Genomic DNA, 21,241 nt, shown 5'->3' with positions numbered 1-21,241 from the left:
GATCCCCCTCTTGCTTCTGGAAACTCAAAGCACCCCTCATTCATCCAGAAATCCCTCCCAGCCTCTCGTTTCTTCTTCTTCCCTATTGGACTTTGTGCTCCTGACACACAACTGTGAAGCAGTGACTGGGGTTAACCAGGTGTGCACAGACTGTAGTAATGTTTTCTCCATGGCCAGCAGCATAAGGAGAGATCAAAAAGGAAGAGACTCAAACATTTAAACATCTTTGAAACAAAAACTCAGGTCTATTGCATTATGAAGTGACAGGCTAAGTAGTCTCAAGCCAAATTAGTATTTAGACAAGAAATTCTGATGAAATCAGAATGTTGCAATAAGAATTGCACATGACAGTATTTCTTCCTTCTGAGTCAGTATTGAGCAAACATTGCAGCTTACTGCAGGTGTTGTACCATATAAAAGCGAAACCATCCTGGATTGATCCCTTATGTTTACTGGAAATCCTACAATATTTTTTTTCTGTTCCTGGTTATGCTTGACCTGGAATATAGCTGATTATTAATGTTTTATTAATGGCTTTAGCATGAAACATCTAAAAGGCACTTCTCCAATTTCTTAAACAGCCCCAGTAATCCTTCTAGACTTGGCATAAATCTAATTTTTCCTGAAGATCATTCAGCTGGAGTGATGGTACATGACATACCTGGAGAGGATGTTGTGTGGGTTGGCAAGCTCATTTGGAATGAAAACTTGTATATCAGCATCCAATGCTGTGATATGAAACAAAACTTCAGTGATATCAGGATGATTTAAATAAGATAAACAAGGAATTTTTAAAGGCAGAAGAAAGCTTTTTTATAACAGATTTCCAGACTTACTGTACTCCAGAGTCTGTGAGGGAATTACTGCAAATTGACACAAGCAGTTTCCACCACATCAAACACAAACAAAAATAATTGGCTTAGTTTGCTTACCTGTCATATATCCTGGTTTTAGAGAAGTTTATCATCTTATCAAGTTGATATTTCCTATAGTCTTCAATAGCATCCTTAACCATGCTGGCAAGCAGCACCGCAATCAGAGGCAGCACAATTATCTCTCTATGGAAAATTTCCACTTGTGGCAACCAGTTCAGAACCACCAGAAAGAAGAAATAAAGATTGCCCAGCCTGAAAAGGTGTAAAAGAAATTGAAAGTAGTCATAAATTAGAATGTCTTTTTTTTTAATGAACAGCCCCCATTTTGTGTCAAAGGAACATTAGTAATTTCCCACCTCTACCCTTCTCTTCTTTTCCCTGAATGAATTAATCAGTTACTTAACTAATTATCTGTAGGAGCTAAAACTTCTTTAACAATCTCCCACTGCCTCAGTCTTGAAAATAAGTGTAAAATAAAACAAAAGCAAAAAACCCAACCAACTAAATAAAAAACAACTTAAAAAAACCCAAACCAATGTAACAGAATGGGTGTAAAACCTCACATGTTCAGCATTATGGAAACATCCCCATGTAGGATTCTACACTTGGAAGTTCAGATTATGAATGTATAAATCTAATATATAGAATGAAAGCTTCAAAACTATATGGATATATAAATTTTATTTATTTTCATAATCATGATATTTCCCTGGACATAATATTAACATGATTCATTATGCTGGGGTGAGGGGGTGCATAATTTCAAATTATCACTTGGAAAGAAACCTGACCCAGAACCTTTGTACTCGTGAGGACTGATTATAAGTCAGCAAAGTAATTTCCATGCCAATAACAATGTTCTAAAATTAATCTATGAAGCCTCTGAAATCTAAAGAATTTCATAGGTGTCTCAACACATCCAATGAATACGTTTACATATTCTTAAAAATTAGAGGTTTATTCAGCACAGAAACAGAAGGATTTTAAAATAAAAATGTGACATTTCTGCATAGAAAACTCTTGCAGCATTCAGTGCAAGAGCCTCAGCACCAGCACAACAAGCTTTAAACCTCCATTCCAGTGTGAATCCAGGGACATTTGGCTACAAATAATCATCACTTAAGTTCTAGCAATGTGCCCTTCTCCATTACCCTTGAATGGAGAGTTTTAAAATCTTATGTATCAATAATGTTATTTTACCTCTGAAACTGCTCAAAAAGATTCTGGGGTAAAAACGTGACCCATGTATACTTTGTGGTCTGTATCCTGTTTCCAGAATAAAGCATAGAAGTTTGTTTCCAGTCTTTCCCTTTTCCCCTTTTGTTGGGAAACACAATCCTCCATTTTTTCAAGTGAAGCTTTGGTTTGTCTCTGACAGGAACCAGCAGAGGTGATGATTCTGATAAAGTCTGGGAGGGACTTGGAGCTCCTGGTCGCTGCCAGCGGTACAAAGCAGAGTCCACAGACAAAGCCATGCACATCAGGGATGTCAGGCTGAAAGGCAAATGCATGACAAGAACTGAAAACCAATTCCCTTCTGGTAGAAAACTCACTTCTCATCTTGCTAGCAGAGGTTTATAAAGCAGCAAACAATACTACTGCTCAGTGCATTACATGTTCAGTCTTCAAGTCTGCTCAAGAGAGAAAGCCCAGAAGAAAAGATACAACAAAATCTCTGAGATGGAAAAATCTATTTCTTGCTCTGGGGAAAAAAAAAAAATCCCAAATCTATTTTCTGTATGTTATAACAGTAAAATAACAGATAGAGCCAATTTAAATGAGGTGAACAATAGCTTTTCAACCACAAATTCTGTATCATTCTCCTCAGCCATAAAGTGCCACCAAATCTATTCAAGCATTTTTCTTCAAACATCTCAGACTTTCTTAAAATACTTCTATTCACACTCTCTTACAAAGACACTTGCTCAGGTGTTGAATCTTAACAGCTCAGAAAATTAGGACCTGCAACATCAGCTTAATCTCATTTACACTCAGAGTTTTCCAGAGTCTACACAGAAATCTGATTTAAATGGCACATGCCAGCTAGCACTTAAACAATGGATGCTTTATTGGTTGGAGAGATAAAGGAATCAAATCTCCCAATACTAATCCTATTCTCATTGAATATTTGTCTTCTGACTTGTCCACACATCCACAGCTGTGACTGGGATCCAGCAGGCAGGATGCTCAGGCTCCTGCAGGGCAGGTGTGTACAATTATTATGCTCAATTTAAACACTGGAAAATGCCAATCCAACAGCAGGAGTGTGAGGACTGGAAGCTGTCCTACAACAATGAGCCAGTAATTGTGAAAAAGCAAACAGAAAAAGGCATTGGCCTGGTGCAGCTTCAAAGTTCCTCCCAACAAAACACCTGAACTGAACCCATCTCACTCAGACTGTGGGAAATAGAGAGAAAAAAAATATTTAAACATAGATAATGGTAACTTAGATTTATTCAGTGAAGAACTGGTTAGAATTTTATTTAGCAGCAGCCTTATTTGAGGCAGATTGAGAATATCTGTTCATGTTTGTACTGGTCTAATAAACACATTTCATATACATTAAACCTTTGAAATGGTTGATACCTTTATTACAAGTGAGTCCTTTTTTTATCTCTGCTTTTCAGCTTCCTCTTCCAAAAATCATACCTTTTACTGTAGTGACATGAGGTAACCAGGTGCCAATAATTGCCAGGTAGTGGGCTTGACCTCGTGTGAAGCCCACCTGTGCCTAATTAGGGCAGGCCCTTACTGCGCATCAGCAGGATTAGGGGGCCAATAGAAGGCTCACACCTGGCGTAGCCAGGGGGTGGTTGGCCACTTTTTTAACTGCTTCTGAGGGCACTGTGCTAACCTGATTGCGGCACTGGAGCTTTGTCTCACTAACTTGGTTGCGCCACTAGAGCTCTTCACCAGTAGGGTGAGGCTCGAACCCGCGTTGCTCGGGTTTGCTGTATGAGCGCGCTAGCCGGCTGCACCACCCAGGTGTGAACCTTTTTCTGGCCCCCTAATCCTCCTCATGCGCAGTAGGGGCCTGCCCTAATTAGGCACAGGTGGACTTCACACGAGGTCAAGCCCACTACCTGGCAATTATTGGCACCTGGTTACCGCACGTCACTACATTTTACCATATGTGAGATATGATTTCCTTTGGAAGAAAACTTTCTCATATTTAAAAATATGTAGTGTAGTAAGTGAGTAAAAATGTGAGTAACTCTTGGAAGGGAAATAATATATTGTGCAGAATTTCACTAAAATATTCAAAGTATAATATTTCGTCAGCAAACAAGTATTGCCCATAAACAATTAGCTACTGACTGCTGAAAAAAGCATCAATTCAGAGTTCAGATTGCTGAGTAGTGCTTGGGTATCCTCTACAATGTTGAGCAGGGCTAATTTATGCCTATCAGAAACTTGTAAATACTGTTTCAGTTGATACAAAATTAAGTCCCAATATCATGAATCCAGACTTAACGCCATGTTACCTTGATAGGAGCACTCAACTACAAATTGATGGGAATATGCAGGGGGAGGCAAACAACCCAACAAGCAAGTAAAAGGAGTTTTTAACAGAATTTACCATTACTCCTGCTGTGTTCCACAGACTGGAATGCCTCCTTTCACCCCTGGGTTTTAGATGCCTTCATGTGTCTACAGTAATTTTATTCACCTGTTGAAAGATGAGCCCCTGTAAGGTAAAGCAGCAGCCAGTCTGATAACGGGTTGGGCTTATATGGAGTGGGCTTGATCCCTGAAGGTCATGTTCATGCAGGACCACAAGGACTGATGTCCAGGGCTTGCAGAATGGTCAATAAAGCAGCATGAAGGCAGCATCCCATCCCACATCCTGCACATCAGATGGTCTGCAAGGGAGGGGAATAGTGCTCTGATAAGGGTGTGCTGAACCTAAACTGGAACATCAGGCTCTGCTTCACTCTGCTTTTGTCCTGTCTTCCTTGGGGGGGTCCTCAAAACATCAGTGAGAGAGTTGTGCTGGTAGGCAGGAGAAGAAAACTAAAGCTTCCTTTAGGACTTGTGAGAGCCTTGTGACAAGACTACAGCAAGCAGCTGTCTCTTAGCAGGATGGAATGACACTGATTTTATTGTGGTTTTGCTGCATGTGAGCCATGACAAAAGAAACACCCAGACACAATGAGAAGTGTGGCACACTGGGTTGGACAGCTGGTGGAACACCTCTATTTTTACAAGGCTTGCAACTCAAGAACTTTTTCTCCATAAGATACCAGATTTAAACTACAAACATGAGAGGACTGGAAGTACAGCAGACAGGATGACAGAATTCCTTGTGTCTGGATTTCACCATACTTGGTGCTTATTTACTGAGGAAAATCAACCATTTGAAGGTGCTGTATTAGCACACACAACCTAAAGCTCCATTGGCTTCATGCAGAACTGAATAAAATTATAATACAACTTAATCTGTAGACAGGATCTCCCAGAATCCATATTAACTATTGATTGAAGGCAAGATGACATTCAGCTTTTATTTTTTTTTTGGTGACTCAGATACACACTGTGCTACATACACCTTTATATATATGTTGAATTTAACAGACATGTAGCAGAGCTACATACATGAGTTACACACAACCTACCAGAGCATCAAATTCTTTCCCTACCTGAGATACATCAAGATAGGCTGAAATTCCTTAAATATTACAAATGAAAAAAACAACAACAGTAGTTTCAGGCATGTTACTAAAAACAAGACAAGATTAATTACAGTAGTTTTACACATAAGTAGCTGCATATCTTCAACAATTTCCTCTGGGAAACTTTTTTTACAGCTTCAGAAATCACAATGAGAAGTCTGCTTCAAGAAAGTGTCTCTCTCCACCCCATCTCTAAATATTTACTTAGTAAATCAATCAACGAAGGAATGACGTGGGTTTATTCAGTTTGGAAATCAACCCTTTACTGAAAACACAATGATTATAAACATCCCTGAAGACAGAAGTCAGTTGGTACCACCATGGAATTAAATGTCACAGGAGACTTGGTAACATAAATAATGCAAACCTAAGCAAATATTACATGGGGGGTAAATTATATAGCTGGATGCACAGTCAAAGCAGCAAGATAATGCCTTTCTTGACATATGAATTTTGGTGCTGGGAATGAAAAGATAGCAAAACCAAAAATACTACTTATAATTTTGGATAAGTAAGAATAAAAAGGAGCCTAAACTTGCCATCAATGTTAGAAGGTAACTTAGCAAGAAAGAAGAACTCAAAGATATATTCTTCTGTAAAACTATCAATTTTCTAAAATTCAGCCAGCTGCTTACAAGAATCTTCCAATTTACTGGCACTTTGGTGTGCTGTGCCAGTTGTTTTCTATATGGTAGAAAATCCATTAAAAATATTGCATTCCTCTGGCAATGTATCTAACATGCCTCAGCCCTTAGAAAGAGCTTCATAACATCCCTTTTCCAAAATTCTAGAGTATTTTATATGTTCACACCCATTTGATTTACGTTTTTACAAGACATGTAATTGAAAGAACCCTTGAAGTTTTGATTTTTTCCACATACATTTACTGAAGTGGCTGTTTTTTTTCCCTATCTAGCTCGTGATGCTTCAGTACTGCACTACATATATTTAAAGGGAAAAAATCAAGGTGATACAGGAATTTCCAACATTATTATGTTTGGGATTTGCCATCTATTCCCCTTCAGCATAGATATTACAAGTGCACATGAGGACTATTGCTGTTTTATATAAATTCCTTTGTCAGAAACCCTTGCCCTTAAAAAGAACAAGCAAGACCCAAGGATCTGCTTTATTTCTGATTGGAACTTTGAGACTTTCCATGGGATGAGGTCAGAGAAACACCAGCCAGAAAGTTGTTTTATGCTCTGTAGCTGCTCAAGGCATAAAGTGATGAGAACTAGAAGGAAAGCAGGGGGATGCAAGTTTGTCAAACTTGCAAATTTGGGGAGAAAAAATTCCCCCAGGTCCTTAGAACCACAAAACCTGATATGTGGGAGAGAGCCTGGAGAAATTACTCAGCTAAGTCATACAGAAGAGTATCCATGACAATTTCCCTTTACTCCTATATAACCATGGCAGTTTTAAGTAACTCATTGTCCAGTCTTTTGTGAAGCTGCAGTCATTGATGCTATTACTGTCATTCCCATGGAGATCTACTCAATAGCTTAAAAAGCCTCAGTTTTAAGAAGCTATTTCCCCTCTTTCATTCTATTCGATTATTCATGGATGTACCTGTGGGCAGCTCTCAACAGGCCAGACGTATTTTTCCCATCTGAATCCCCATAGGGTTTTCCAGGAAGAGAACAGCAGAAAATTCAGCCTAGGAGAAGTCCTCCATCCCCTTGGGTAGATTTCTCTCAAGGTTCCCACAACCAGACATATATTCATTATATGAAATTGCAATTACATGAAATTATAGTCTTATCCTTCCTTTTTGGAAAAGGCATTCCTTTCCAGAGTCCACATTTTTGTCACTCTTTGATCTTCCAGTGAAGAAACTGTGGTCTCCAGAGACAGGCAAAAAGCTAAAAGGTACCAAGATATCCCATTTCCTAAACTTCTGCAGCTGGAAAAAACAAGACTAGCAACACAAGTGATTAAACTATTATATATTTATAGCAAAGGGAATTTAACCGTACAGAAATGTGCCAGCCAGACACCCAGTTATATTAAGATGTGAGATGAGAAGAAATGTGTAAGCTGGTGGCACAGGGGGTTGGATGCAGTAGTCACATTATTTCATAAGCCTGTATCAAAATTTCTGACATGTGAAGCAACAACCAAAGTATGAAAACCTTTAAAACTCTCCCATAAAATTCTGGAGGAATATGTGTCCAAGAAAGTTTCAAAGATTTCTGATGTTTGATGAAAAAGACTGAAGTGAACAATAAGCTGCAAATTAAAATGGTCTCATTCACACTTCCATCAGGTAGCTCTTGAAAAATCAGAATTTCTTTGCAACAGCAGGAGGCCTGACACACTTTCTGTGGAGTCTGAGGTGCAATTTAATAAATTTATCACCAGGCAATTCAGAGGGACCATGTCATTAAACAATTTTCTCTTTGCCACTTGCAGCATGGATTAAAATACCCAGTTTCAATGAGCTAAAAAGAGCACATCATGGTTTTCTGGGAAAAGGTACTCGTTTTGGCTAACAATTTTGCAATGGTACTCTAAAAAAGATGTTTGTGAAATGCTATTGACTACCCTGTCTCAGAAAGAGGATTTTGCCTATCTGATAAACACAACATGAACCTATTTACTGCACTAAGCAACCAGTAACTGTATCTTATAAACCCTAGGGCCACCATTCATTTTTTGCAAACCTCATTTCTTTTCTTTTTGCTGCATTTCATCAGTGAATGAAACTGTCACCATAGTTCAAATTAGTTCCACATTTCTGCTTCTGTAAAACTTCTTCTGTGAAGTCCAAGTGTGCTCATGATTTAGCCTACACTATGGTGAGCTTTCACAGGTAGCCCTGGTTTGTGTCCAGAACATAAGGTATGTGGGGGACCTGAACACATTTTGAAACTAGAGAGAAACAGGATTATTATTTATTCCTTCTGTTGGGAAAAGAGCTGCAGAGCACATTGGGTTGACAGAGGACACAAGGAGAAATTCCGAGTCCTTTGCAAGTGTGGATTTCCATTTGTTAAGATGGTTCAGCATATCAGAGATGAACTACTATATATTTATCTGTTTTTTTTCTCCTCTCAGGGAGGCCCCAGGTTAATTTTTTAAAATTATTTTATCTATACTATTCTAGGAATATGTAGGCATTCTTATTCAAGAGGTGAACTTGTTAAAAGGTACATCTGAGGCAAGAAGCAAACCAGAGGGACACCAGCACTAGAGAATCCAGTATGCAGTTTGTACAATTTGGCTTTTTAATCTCCAGATGTTTTGAGTCCATCTTCTATTTGTGATTACTGCACTGTAAACCAGTAAAAGCATTTGGGAAGTATTTCCCTTTACTGGGAAAAAGATGCTACATAGCCCCCTGATGGTGTTTTCCTCCTGCATCCCTGTGCTGACAAGGAGAAGGACCCCTCTCCATTTTTCCAAGGTAGCCTACATGACTCCCTCACTGCTTAATCTCACCCAACAATGAAGAAAATTTTTTATGTCAGAAAAAGGCTGCACTTGTAACAGGAAGGAATGGCTGTGACACATACTTTACAAGCTTTTTAAAAGCTCTCTCTTTTGTGAAGACTGTTGTATCCAACAAGGGTATTATTGACTGTAGGTAAAAGCCCATCTGAAAGTCATCAATAAGAAAACAGCTTTTTATTTTTTGAGATTGCCTCATTCTTGCCAAACAACAGGCTCAGCTGCAAATCTCTACATTCCAGACTTTGGAAGCTGGAAAGAGAAATCCTGACTCTCCCACATATGCAAAAATAATAATAATAATAAAAAAAAAAGTTCACGCAATCGTGCCTCCTGTGCTGTATATTAAGGGAGATGATAGATATACGTTAAAAAAATTTCTGTCACTTAGGTATTTTTGAAAATCTGACTTCAGGGCAAAAATTTGACAGGGTGTAGCTTATTTTTGAAAAATCAGTACTGTGAGAAAATGCACTTAAAGGAACTGCAACTGAGAAAATGTCCTTCCAAGTTTTCACCTGAGATTTTCACTCCTACATTACCTCTAAGGCAAGAAGGCATTAAATAACAAGTCCCCACTAATACTTAATTCCATTATTCCAAACCTCTTGTATTCCCTAATTGAAAGAAGCAGCAATTTTTCTTCTTGATGCCCTGTATGGATGATGTGGCATCCATTGAAAAGAGCCATTCTGCAGAGGTTTGGCTAGAGAGACAAACATTACTGAGTGAGCAGAGTATTACAGAAATTTCAGCCACAAACTTTATCTGCTTTGCAATTATCTTCCTGGAAGTTCTTTCATTTTTTTCATGGTACTGTATGAAAATTCCTCTTCAGTGACATCAGTTCAGAGAAAATACTTTGTGGGTAAGATTAATAAAAAAGGAAAAGAAGATTGGGAAGAGTGATGAAGGTAATTACATTGATTAGCAGGATACAGACCACAGCCTAAAATTATGCTGTAAGTTTTTGTATTAGAGAAAGAATACTTGCAGGAGGAAAGTATGTGGATAGAAATGAAAAAAAAGAGCTCCAAAGAACTGTTCCATTGAAATAAGGCTGGTCATTGCACACTGTTGTCATTCAACTGACAAGAAAAATGTCTTTTGGATTAACAATTACATAATCTTAGTGCAAGTTTGTGTTTGTGTGGGATAAACAGAAAAGGGCTTTTCATAAATCTAATGCGTCATTAGACCACAGGGCTTCACTAGCCTATTATTATATTAGACTGACACATTTTTCATGTCTCAACAAGATTCTCTTTCCTTGGGGAATAAATCCAAATATCTTGCAATAATAGGTTAATTATAAAACTCTTTCCCAAGGACAGACTGAATTTCAGTGCCTGATGCAGAACTTCCCTTTAGCCTGAGCACTGCAGAGGCGTGTTAAGGCAGCCAATCTTCTGCAGGGCTGCAGCTGGGTTATTAAGGTTGATTTCAAAATAGATGTGCTCTCAGCATATGCTGACATCCAGATAAGGATCAGATATTATTCAAGAAGGAAGTTTCCAACCTGCAAACATGAGCACTGAATGCTGTGTTTAGTTTCATTCTGTGACCAAGGAGTTTACTCTGCTCTCCCATATTACATCCTCATTTCAAGGAAGAGTTAAAAACTAAAATTATCTGGCTAGCAGCAATTGCTGTTGTTGCTGCCAGCATGGCCAGACACTACAGTGATCTATTCTTATTACATTGAGGTCCACTGCACTTCTCACAACTGTAGGCAGAGATGCACTTTTGCATCTTTACCATTTCCAGCTCAGTTATTACGTTTGCTCCTGTCAATCTTCAGCTCAGGAGACATTGGAAAGAGGCACTTGCCCAGAGCTTTTACAGAGTACATAATACAAGGGAGTACTTGGAAATGTCAGACTGAAAGGGCAGCCAGGTCTATGGTCTCATGACTTTGATGTTCGTGAGGTTTCTTTTACCAGTTAAGTGCCCAGACATGGGGAGTGAATTCCACTGTATATCCTAAAAATGTTTTATGTGCATTTATCTTTTCAAAGAAGTAAACATAGTTCCAGATATGAGACTGCAGCTTTCAGGGCAGTGCAGAAGTTAGAGTGGGCATTGGAAGAAATAGAACTACAGACCATGGCATGTATGTAGTTTTGATGATACATACACATGAAGATACTGTTTCTGAAATGAGGCCTTTATTCTTTTTAACCAGGAAAGCAAAAGAGCCATAATACAGAAACTGCTAGTCATAGCTACACTTCACTTTAAATAAATGAATAAAAAAATTCTATGCCTCATGTGCATACATTGACCTAAACAATATATATATATATCCAACATATATTTACAATCCAAACAGGTATGTGCCTGTATCACTGACCTTTGGGAGGAGCCTCCATGTAAATTTGAATTCCCTTTTTGTTCAAAGAAGAAAGGGCCATTCATAAAGTTCATAAAGAACAAGTAAAATGAAAAATGTTCCAGATCTACTTTTTTCCCGAGCACTAGAAAACTACATCTCCATTCTTTCCATATCATGGTTATCAGAAAAGAAAAACCAGGTAAAAGAAAAGGTGCATATGCTACAGTGCCTTACATTTATTTGGCATGTCAGAGGTTTCTAGCTCACCTTGAATTCTTGGTAGACAACAAGGTCTACATCTGAAGACTCTGCCTTGTTTACCCTATAAAAACACTTCAGAAACCAGCAGTCAGAGAAAGGAGCAGCAACCTGTATCACCAGGCTTCTATAGCTCTGACATCTCTCCATTGTGGGAAAAAAGTCCATCTTTTAGGATTTAAGAAGTATTCAAGAATTTTGGGGCCAGTTATTAATTTTCCATAGAGAGCTTTTTGCACAGCTCTTTCTTGTTTTTCTGAATATATCACATGAGAAGCATTTTAATTACTGCAGTTTCTCTTGTGTTATCATCTAGGTATTCAGAATCTTTTGAGTTTACTACTGCAGAGACTTCCAGCCATTTCAATCCAATGTAAGGCTCCATCTCTAGCTCTCTGAGTGGTCCTGCACACTGCTCAATTAGAAGACCCTGCATTTCACACTTCAGCAATGGCAGAATTTGGTTGCATTTTTGCCCAGAAATGAGGACACCAAAATTAGAGCAAGTGTCTGAATAATAATTTTTTTCGTTTGTTTCACTTAATATTCAAAATCAAAGTGGCCTTCAAAAGACAATCTAATATTTATAGCGTGTATGATTATAAAGCACTTATGATCAAAATTATGTTGCAGATGTTCATGTGGGAACTCAGCAATGCTGAAGAAGTCCAAAAGGAAGCAGAAAAATTGAAAATAAATTGGAAACTGACCAGAAGATCCTTTATATGTAAAAACCTTTTATACAACTATGTTTTTGTCAGAATGTGCTGACTCTAATTTCAGTTCTCTGAATATAAATATTAAACTAAAGTACCTCAAAGAGAATAGCTACTTATTAATAAGAAATGGAACAGAAAAAGAGAGACGCTAAAACAACTGTCAATTCAGTAGGGCACAGCTCCATGTCAATCAAAGATGAAGGGAAAACCTAATCAGGATCTAATCACCCAGTATTGTTGAGGGAACATCCACATCCATTAACACCTGGGCAGGGTAGAGCTGGTCTGGTTTGGTCAGGAGTCTTCACCCCACACAGGTAATCCTGACAGTAAAGCATCACATTGAGAGCCTGAGAATGGAGGGGAGAACTGTCAGCTACTGGAAGGTGGAGCAAGGTTAAGATGCAGGAAACTGATCTCCCTTTCCTGCTCAACCACACGTTTCCTTGGCCCCAAAGAGGATCACAAATTTCCATATAAGAATCTAAGCACAAACTCCATAGTAACACTGTACTTTTTGAGATGCTCCTTGGAAGCACTAATTCCTTTCTGAAAGCAGTAGTAAGCTTCCTTTCAATCTTACCTCATTTTCCCTCTCTACTCTTTTATTCTCCCCCAGGCTAATGTAACTGAGATGCACGTTTTTATATTTAACTAAACTAAATTGATAAAACAGGATAGTTCAACAAAAATCAATTTATAAGACCATAAGGAGCACAGCGTGGTATTTCTCCCCAACCCTGTGCTAATAAAATCTGAAAGAACAAGATGTACAACATGCCAAGTTAAGGCTCATTTTTCTTAAAAAGGTATCAATCTTATTGTGTCTTTATCTCATTTTCCCTGTGATCTTTCTATTTCCTCCTCATGCCAGGTGTCAGTGATAGAACATTAACTTTAGGAAATGCCACCTTGTCCCAAAGAAATGCCAGGCAGCCAGTTTGGGCAGTGGTGACAGGAGAAGGTGGGAGAGGACAGGGGTAAAAGTAAACACTCCTGCACTCATACTGGAAATTATTAAAGGTGCCTAAACCCATTCTGGCTCTTTTTAAAAGAAGAAATTAAGGAGCAGTGGCCTACAGATAGTGTTCCACAGAGACCAAGGGAAATAACATTTGTTCTGCAAGGTGACTCAAGACAGGCCTTTTGCAAGGGACCAGTGATTATTTGGAAATCTTGGGAAGCTTTGCATCTTATTCCTGCAGAGGATATACACCCAAAGCAAGAGATATTAACCTGATGACTTCAGACACTAAGTATTTACTGGATATCAGATGTACTGCAATAAGGTAACACAAGCAAAGGTTCAAAAGTACATTTAAAAAGTGAGCTGTGAAAAAATTTCAGAAACTAAAAAATTTTACTCCTTTACTCATTCTGCACATAGAGGAAATGGTGATTTAAATATTGGCACTATTATGCAAAACTGGTGATGAAACACCTCTTTGTTACTCAGCTGTGAGGTTCTTTTATAAAATTAGGGAAGGGAAAGGCTTGTCAAGAAAAATGGGCTCATGGGAAGCAGAAAGCTGCAATGTTTCATGCCATGACTATATTGGGTCCAACAGAGACACCTTATCCTACCTGAGAACATCCTCATGCTGAGGTACAGATACTTCCTTACAGATTCTCTGAGAAGCATAAATGCAGAGTTCAATCTTCCTCTCCTGATCTATGTGCTTCCAGCAAGGTTTAAAACAAATTCTGTTAGAAGGATATCAACAATAAGATTTAATAAATTCTTATTTCTTGTCCAAAGCCTCAGATGAAGCCCTAAGGTAAAAAGCAAACATATGCATCTGTCATCCTAAAGGTTCCCTGGGCTTGCTTTTTTGTTTCTCTTCATCTTGTGCAGTAATTTACATGAGTGCAAGATACCATGATAATGAGAAATCACTTGAGTGACTACAAAAAACAAGAGGCAGAACAGGATACAAGTGCATAACTGCAAGGGAAACCAAACCAAATTTAAGAGATCTAATTCCAAACCTGAGCCTCACTTGCTGCTGGTTGCAACATCTGAGACCTATGTTGTTAATTACTGCTTAACAAACGGACCAGAGGAAATTTTAATTCTGCTGGACATTAAGTCTGAGACATCTATAAAGCCAAATAAGTACCATACTGAGAAAACATTCTGAAGAAATGCCTTATATGAGACAAAAAAAAAAAAAAAAAAAAAAAAAAAAAAAAAAATCTGCTGTTGTTGTTTTAATTTCTAAAATATCCAAGAAACTCTTTTAGAACATAAATTCTCACACATGCAAAACTGCTTTTCCCCCCATCCTGAGGACTGGGTTTCTTTGTTGTTGTGGTACATGAAAATTCTACACTACCATAGAGACTGGCACAAAACCAAGTTGATGAAACTAATTAAAAAGCAGAACATAAAGGATACAGTCACTCTGACAATTTTTAGCCAAGGCTTTTTTGGACAGAAACAGTCAGTATTTTTTACCTTGCCTTTAAAAGTGTAACTGTGGCTGATTTCTGATTCAGATTGAAAGACATTATTCAAAATACTGAGTTCATTTCATTATAACGTAAAGCAGATGACATTCAGTGTTAAACACAACAAAACGTGTAAGCAAGCACAAATGTTCTTTGAGTCTGATGTATAAATGACTTCATTTCTAGACTGACTTTTCACATACAACAGTTTCCGGTGAAATTGCATTAGATCATGAATCTGCATTTAAGCCAAAGGACAAAAAGTTATCATCCTCTTCTTGCTCATCCTCTTGGCACAGGAGACTTGAAGCCAACTCTTCCTAACAAAATCTGGAAGTGTTGGATTGGTTCCACAGAGCACCTGAAAGAGCTTCTCTGCCCCTGCATCCAAGGGTTGTGTCTCTGTCAGAGCAATCTCCTTCCTGCACTAATTTCAAGCTGACTTTTTGTTTTTAAAAGCACTGAATTACAATTTATATTTTCACACTGAAGTTGATTACAACCTGCAGTTACATGGGGTACTTGACTCAGTCAGCTTTTCCAGTTATTATCTGAGCTAGGTTTAGCTATAACCCTCAAGTGGAAGATGGAAACTATAACTGTTTAACAGCTTTGTTTTGAACACAAAAAACCCCAAAGATATGATCCTGCAAAGCAGTCAGTCTGACTTCTTGGGATTTGGCTCATTTATTATTTTATGTAAGCCTAGATGACCTACTGAAAACAAAGGAATTTATTTTCCTCTAATTCAGAAAGACAAATTCAAACCTTTACACTGTATTCCTCCTTTTTTTTTTTTTTTCTCTGTTCCTTAAATACTGCCTCTAACTTGATTCTGCTCTGCCTTCTCATTACATCAGCATAGAGGGAATTTCTAAATATCACAGGGTGCTGGGAGTTATGTCCCCTGGAAAAAAAAGGTGTATCATTTATAGGCTGCATGTAGTAACTTTGACACCACTGCCTGAGTGGGTGAAGGTTATAACACATCCATTGCCACCTGACGTTACAGAGGTAAAAACTGGGAGCCACTGCACAACAATTCTACTGTTTCCCTAAGCACTTAGAAGACAAACTCTTTCAGAAAAAATCATCTATTTCTGTAGCTAGTACACCAGCTTTTCATTCATCAGTGCACTGCACTCAAGACATCGTTTATTATGGTACTTAGTTACATACAATAAATTATTGTCAGGAGTAACCCTTGGACAAAAAACATAGGTCATGTTGGTCAATCTTGCCATTACATAATAGTCCAGCTAATCTGTAATATCTGAGCACTTTTTCAGGGAACACTAGTATGAAAGATAACATCCTGGTACAATCTTGTTCACAAGAACTGATGGAGAAGTCTTTACCAAAGAGCTGTATTTCTCCTGGTAAGAGAAAACTGAGCTGTTTTCAAAACTGAAGTATCAAGATTCCAAGTTTTGTGGCTGCCTGGGGCATGGGATTGCATAGCTTTATTTCCCATCAACACTGGCCAATTGAGTTTATCAAATCATTCCTGTACTGAGTGTAAGCTTGTGCTTGATGAAATTCTTGATGTGATGACACCAAGACATAAAGTAGGAGTCTCTCCAAAAATATATTTTCCTTAATTTCATAATATACAGATTTAAAGAAAATATATCTATTTAGATTTAGAGGGATTTCTTACAGTAATTTGAAGGGAACAAACACTTCTTCAAGACTATTGTGTAGGAAGTTCCACCTTTGGCAGACACCAAAGAAAGAGCATTGACAGATTGTGGTTGTGATTATTTGGATTAGAGATTTTTCACTGGAGAGGCAAGCCAAGGGTCTTACACAAGCCTGGCTGATCATCCAGGATCTCTGTCACACCTAGGAGAGGGTTTTCAGATGCAGTTTCTTGGTTGCCAAGACCCTGGACACAACTGAAATACATCCTGCCTCCAGCCATGCCAGATTTCCTTCTAACAGAAAACACAGTCTAGAGTCAAGTCTGCTCTGCCATCAAACCTCACAGCTGGGAAGTGCTTTTGGCTCTATCCTTTCAAACAAAGCCCCTGAGACCCTGTTACTCTATAAGAGCTAAAAGTCCACAATTGAACTCGTAACTAGTGACAGATTCAATAAAAAGACAGTGTTCAAATATCAAGTGACAGATCCTGGCTCTGATCAACGTAAGAACAGGATAAGAATTAGTTTACTTGCTATTTTAAAGCCCTCTGATTTGCAATCGTTAACTAGGTAGCCACTGTAAAGATTTGATGCTGTAAACAAGCCATCCCTTGTGCAAATCATAAAACTGCTGCTAATGTCACATCAAGGACAGAAAAATCAGGAAGTGTCTCTGCCTCTGTCACTCCATCCCAACAGGATTTCACCATGCAGAGGAAGATACTGAGAAGCTGTCTGTAAATGTAGAATTGTGCAGGGTGTGTCAGGTTCACCCCTATCAAATAGTTAATTTATAAGCCACAGATCCTGGCAAAGTCACAGCCAAGTCTCTAACAGGCAGCATTCTTTAGAGACAAATTACAGGCAGAGAATGTGGATTCAAGGCTTTATTTCCTACCTGTTTTTGTAGTGTGTAAATGTTTTAGCTTTGCAGGCGACTCCCATTTTTAAAAAAAGGTTAACACATTCTTTTTCTCTAATTGTGTGTGTAACAGAATGAAATTAGACCACTGACATTTATTAGAAACAAATATTTTAATGCAGACATTTCCATTTGTCTTCTTGTACGCTAAGGAAAAATCCTAAAAATTTTTACAGAAATAAAGACTTCTCTACTCACTTTGGGTTCTAATGTAAATTTGCTACAGTCTTTCCTATTTTCTTAATAAAACTAGAAGAAGCCCTTCACAACTACAGCAACTAAACAGTTTTCTGACTGAGCAATATGGTATTAGAAAACCAAAAAAATAGTATGAATGTTTCCTTTCATACAGTGTGCAAGAGTAGAAGGAGAAATACATACATGTGTTTTAAAAATTTAATAGTTGCTCACAGCCCAGATTTAATTTATTTCTCCTTACACAGCACTGCAGAGGTCACCAGAAGACCAGAGGCAGGAGATAACTGACCCCACAGATGATGAGCAGAACTGCTGCAGAAAAAGCTCCGATAGCCTCTGCTGAAAAGGTGAGTGAAAACTGTATCAGGCAACCAGTGAGGTACAAGCAGTGAAGATGACTGTTTAAGTAGCCGTGTATTTATTTTACAGCCTTCCCACCCTGCCTACTTGCTCTCCTCCAGCACTTGGCTGTAGACATGAAGAGCCCTCCTGCAGGCAGAACATTGATGTACTTGCAGCTACCAGCAGCACAACCATCATTCACTCTGAGGAAAAGGGAACCAGGTAAAGAAAAACAGCTCTCCCTCCACCCCCTCATAAATACACGTGGAGAAATAACTGTGCACCACTACCCAAAAGCAGTATTCATGGCAGCAAGGCAGTATTTCTATCCAATAAATCTTATCTTCAACTAGTGGGCAAAATGGAAGATGCACTATTTGGGCCAGTTTTAATAGCTTCATTATTATAGGGCCTGTGAAATATTAAATTATGTAATCCGGTTCATGGGGCTGCCTTGCTGGCAGAAAGATGCTCTCAGAGAACAACTCAAGTAACATGGGAAGGTGAACACCAAACTCTTCTCCCCAAGCTCAAGTACAACTCCATGGCCCTAAGGAGGTCAACAGATTAAATAAGTGGGGAAAAGTAAAAGAAATCTGAGCATAACCTGAAACCTGAATGAAACCTTTAGAGAAGTGACAGAAATGACAGCAGTGTTGGAGCACTGGACCAGAATTTAGATTTCAATAATATATATATGAACTTTATGGGCAGTATAACATACACTGGTCCTTTCTTGATGGGTATTTTTCTCTATATGTAGCACAGTACCAATATTTACCATCCCATAAAAGTGCCTCGAGGCTACCAACATAAAAAAACAACCAGATGCTCTAAGTATTACAAGAACCACAGGAAAACCAAAGTAATGGTTATCTGCTTCTAGCAGAACTGGTGTTTTGTCACTAGGGGAAAATTGGCTGAACCCTTCACATTTAAGAATTAATAAATCCTTTAGCAGCTGTACCACAGTCCTAAATAAAGGTGAAAGAGCTGGACCTCAGGCCTATGGGAGACTGGGTATAGTTATTAGTATGTATGTTTTGCAGATACAAAATGACTGACACAAACTGCTGTGTCAGAGGCCAGGGAGAGCACTGCCACTGTCTTTTGCAGTTAGTCTAAGGAAAAAAGAGTAAACCACATTCAGACTGAAGCTGAACTAGTTAATGTGCCAAGTGTATGACTTAGGTGCCCATAAAATAGATTAGGAGATATTAAATATAAGAGTAGCTTTTCAGAAATAAGTGGAGATGTAGCAGTGATTTCACATCTCTTCTAACACAACATTATCCTGGATTTCCAGTATTTATCACTGTTAAAGCAAAGTCAGTTTTGACTTTGAAATAAACTGCATTGTAAAGGGGGCAGAGAGACACAGTCCTCATAATAAACATAGGAGTGACAACCCCAGCTTTACTGCTCTGCTTTTGCAAGATTATTCTGTGGGTAACATTTCTTTTTAGCCTAAATGCAAGGGAAAGCATGTGCAGTTATGGCATCAGTCCATCCATCATTCCTCCTTTTCCTTCTCTAACAAGTAATTTGGAGTATCCTGAGCTCAAAGTCAGACACTAACACCACACAACTTTTGGGGAAACAAGCAGCCAGACTATGGACACGCACCTGGGGCAGCCCCCCCTGAATGAAGGGCTGCAGTGCAAGCACAATCCTGATTCTGTGCTGACACAACCAGTGGATTTACACCCTGCTCCTAAACCAGGCTTTAGAAGTTGAGGTGCTCAAGCAACTACTTTGATTTCACAAAGCCTGCAGAGCATGGACACCATGAGGGTGTTATCCAGGTTACTGAAATGTGGTGCTATTAGCAGGAACACTACAGACTCATTTTTTACTACAGATATTTAAGTGGGAGGCTCATTATGGTGGTGTTTTCAAAAGCAGAGAACAAGTTTGCAACTCTCCAATGTGCTCCAATGTGCTCAGCTTTCTTTTCTTTGCCAGTAAGCAACACATTCTCCTAAACTGAGAGACTTCTTTTTTCTTTCTTTCTTTTTTTTGAAAAAAGATGCGGGAAACTGGATGCAAATGGCATCAAAACACATTTTCCACAAGAATATTGTGTCTACATTGTGCAGCTTAACATTTTTATTCAGTTCCATGCACATACCTTACATGAGGAATAACATTAAAATGATTTGTTTACTGGTGGGTGGCAGGCCTAAAAAAGCCCAAACCAGCTGAACAGGTACTCAAATAGAGTTGAATATAGGAGACCATGTAGAATTTCAGCCTTCAATACCTGCACCTGGCACTAAGCACTTCAGAGTTTTGTGTGATAAGGACTCTGAGCATCAGCTTTCCAGTGACCCTGGAAATAGGATTCACACACCCCAGCCACAAGGTTGGCAAAATCCCCTGACATACTGAAGGTGCTGATACTGACCTACCTATTGTTGTACTATTTCATTATGCCTGATTTTATGTTGTGATTGAACACTACAGCTACATTCTAGAAGTGAGGAAACTTCTACAGGGCACCTTCAGCTCTGGAATTCTCTCTTCTCATTGCTGAATTTCAGGTCATTTTAACCACAGGGGACATAGGCCAGTGATGCCTTGCATTAAGTTAAAAAATGATAAGAAGAAGAAAAGGTAGCAAAGACTTATTGCCACAACAGCAAAAAGTAAATGTATGATAGAACTTTGAAAAATGGCTGTTTCCAGGTAAAACAAAGGTGACTACTGTACAAGTACTCTTTGCAGAAATCTATCACTGGGCTGAGAGCAGCTGGGACAAGGGGTGCATGAAAAAATATATTTTTAGAAATTACACTGGGGACACCAGAATACATACCAGGTCATCTCATCTGTCACTGAAATGCAGTTTCCTGAAGAGTGGGAGGTAGTTACCAATTAAGAGCAGATAGCAACACTACAATAACAGCTTTGACAAGGGATTTTAAAAAGCCATAAGGGGAATTTCAGGTAAGCAGAATGTAATTATACATTTGGAATTCTGCCAATTGCACACAACTCTAAACTCTGCATTTGCTGCCTATCTAAATAACTCTTCATCCCCACAATTGGCAACTGCAAGGTTGCCAGGCAGATCACAGATTAAGCTCTGGGTACTTCAGGAGCTGCTCCTGCAGGATGGTTATAGCAAACTGCCTGGGAAGGAAAAAAAAAAACCAAACAAACAAAACAAAAACCAAACCAGAAAAGTATCAGGCAGCATGACAAACTTTCTACTACTTTGAAGTCAAGGGCAAAATCACACATTAGAGATGTAAAAATCATTTGCCATAGCAACCTTCTTGCAAGCAAGTGCAGCCACCTGGCTGACGTTCAAACCTCCCACCCAGACAGCTCCTTTATTTATACAGCCCCTAGGGACCCTCACACAT

The 21,241-nt window shown here is 38.7% G+C and overlaps 2 protein-coding genes across 2 annotated transcripts in view; one reads left to right on the top strand and one right to left on the bottom strand.

Moving 5' to 3' along the window:
• Positions 1-2,364, bottom strand: part of ATP10B (ATPase phospholipid transporting 10B (putative)) — a 42,962-nt gene extending 40,598 nt beyond the window's left edge. Inside the window, exons 1-2 of the mRNA XM_071758589.1 lie at positions 2,076-2,364; positions 933-1,127 (exon numbers count right to left, since the gene is read on the bottom strand). Of these exons, the coding sequence (XP_071614690.1) occupies positions 933-1,127; positions 2,076-2,356 (476 nt within the window). The 5' untranslated portion in view covers positions 2,357-2,364. The remainder of the gene's footprint in view (positions 1-932; positions 1,128-2,075) is intronic.
• FABP6 (fatty acid binding protein 6) overlaps positions 1-21,241 on the top strand; it is a 452,944-nt gene that overhangs the window by 206,844 nt on the left and 224,859 nt on the right. The gene's annotated exons all lie outside the window — the stretch shown is intronic.

The sequence above is a fragment of the Heliangelus exortis genome, chromosome 15 (genome assembly GCF_036169615.1).
Source record: "Heliangelus exortis chromosome 15, bHelExo1.hap1, whole genome shotgun sequence".
Classification (NCBI taxonomy): Eukaryota; Metazoa; Chordata; class Aves; order Apodiformes; family Trochilidae; genus Heliangelus; species Heliangelus exortis.
The sequence above is the reverse complement of the archived record's forward strand: the minus strand, read 5'-3'. Positions and strand labels throughout refer to the sequence as shown.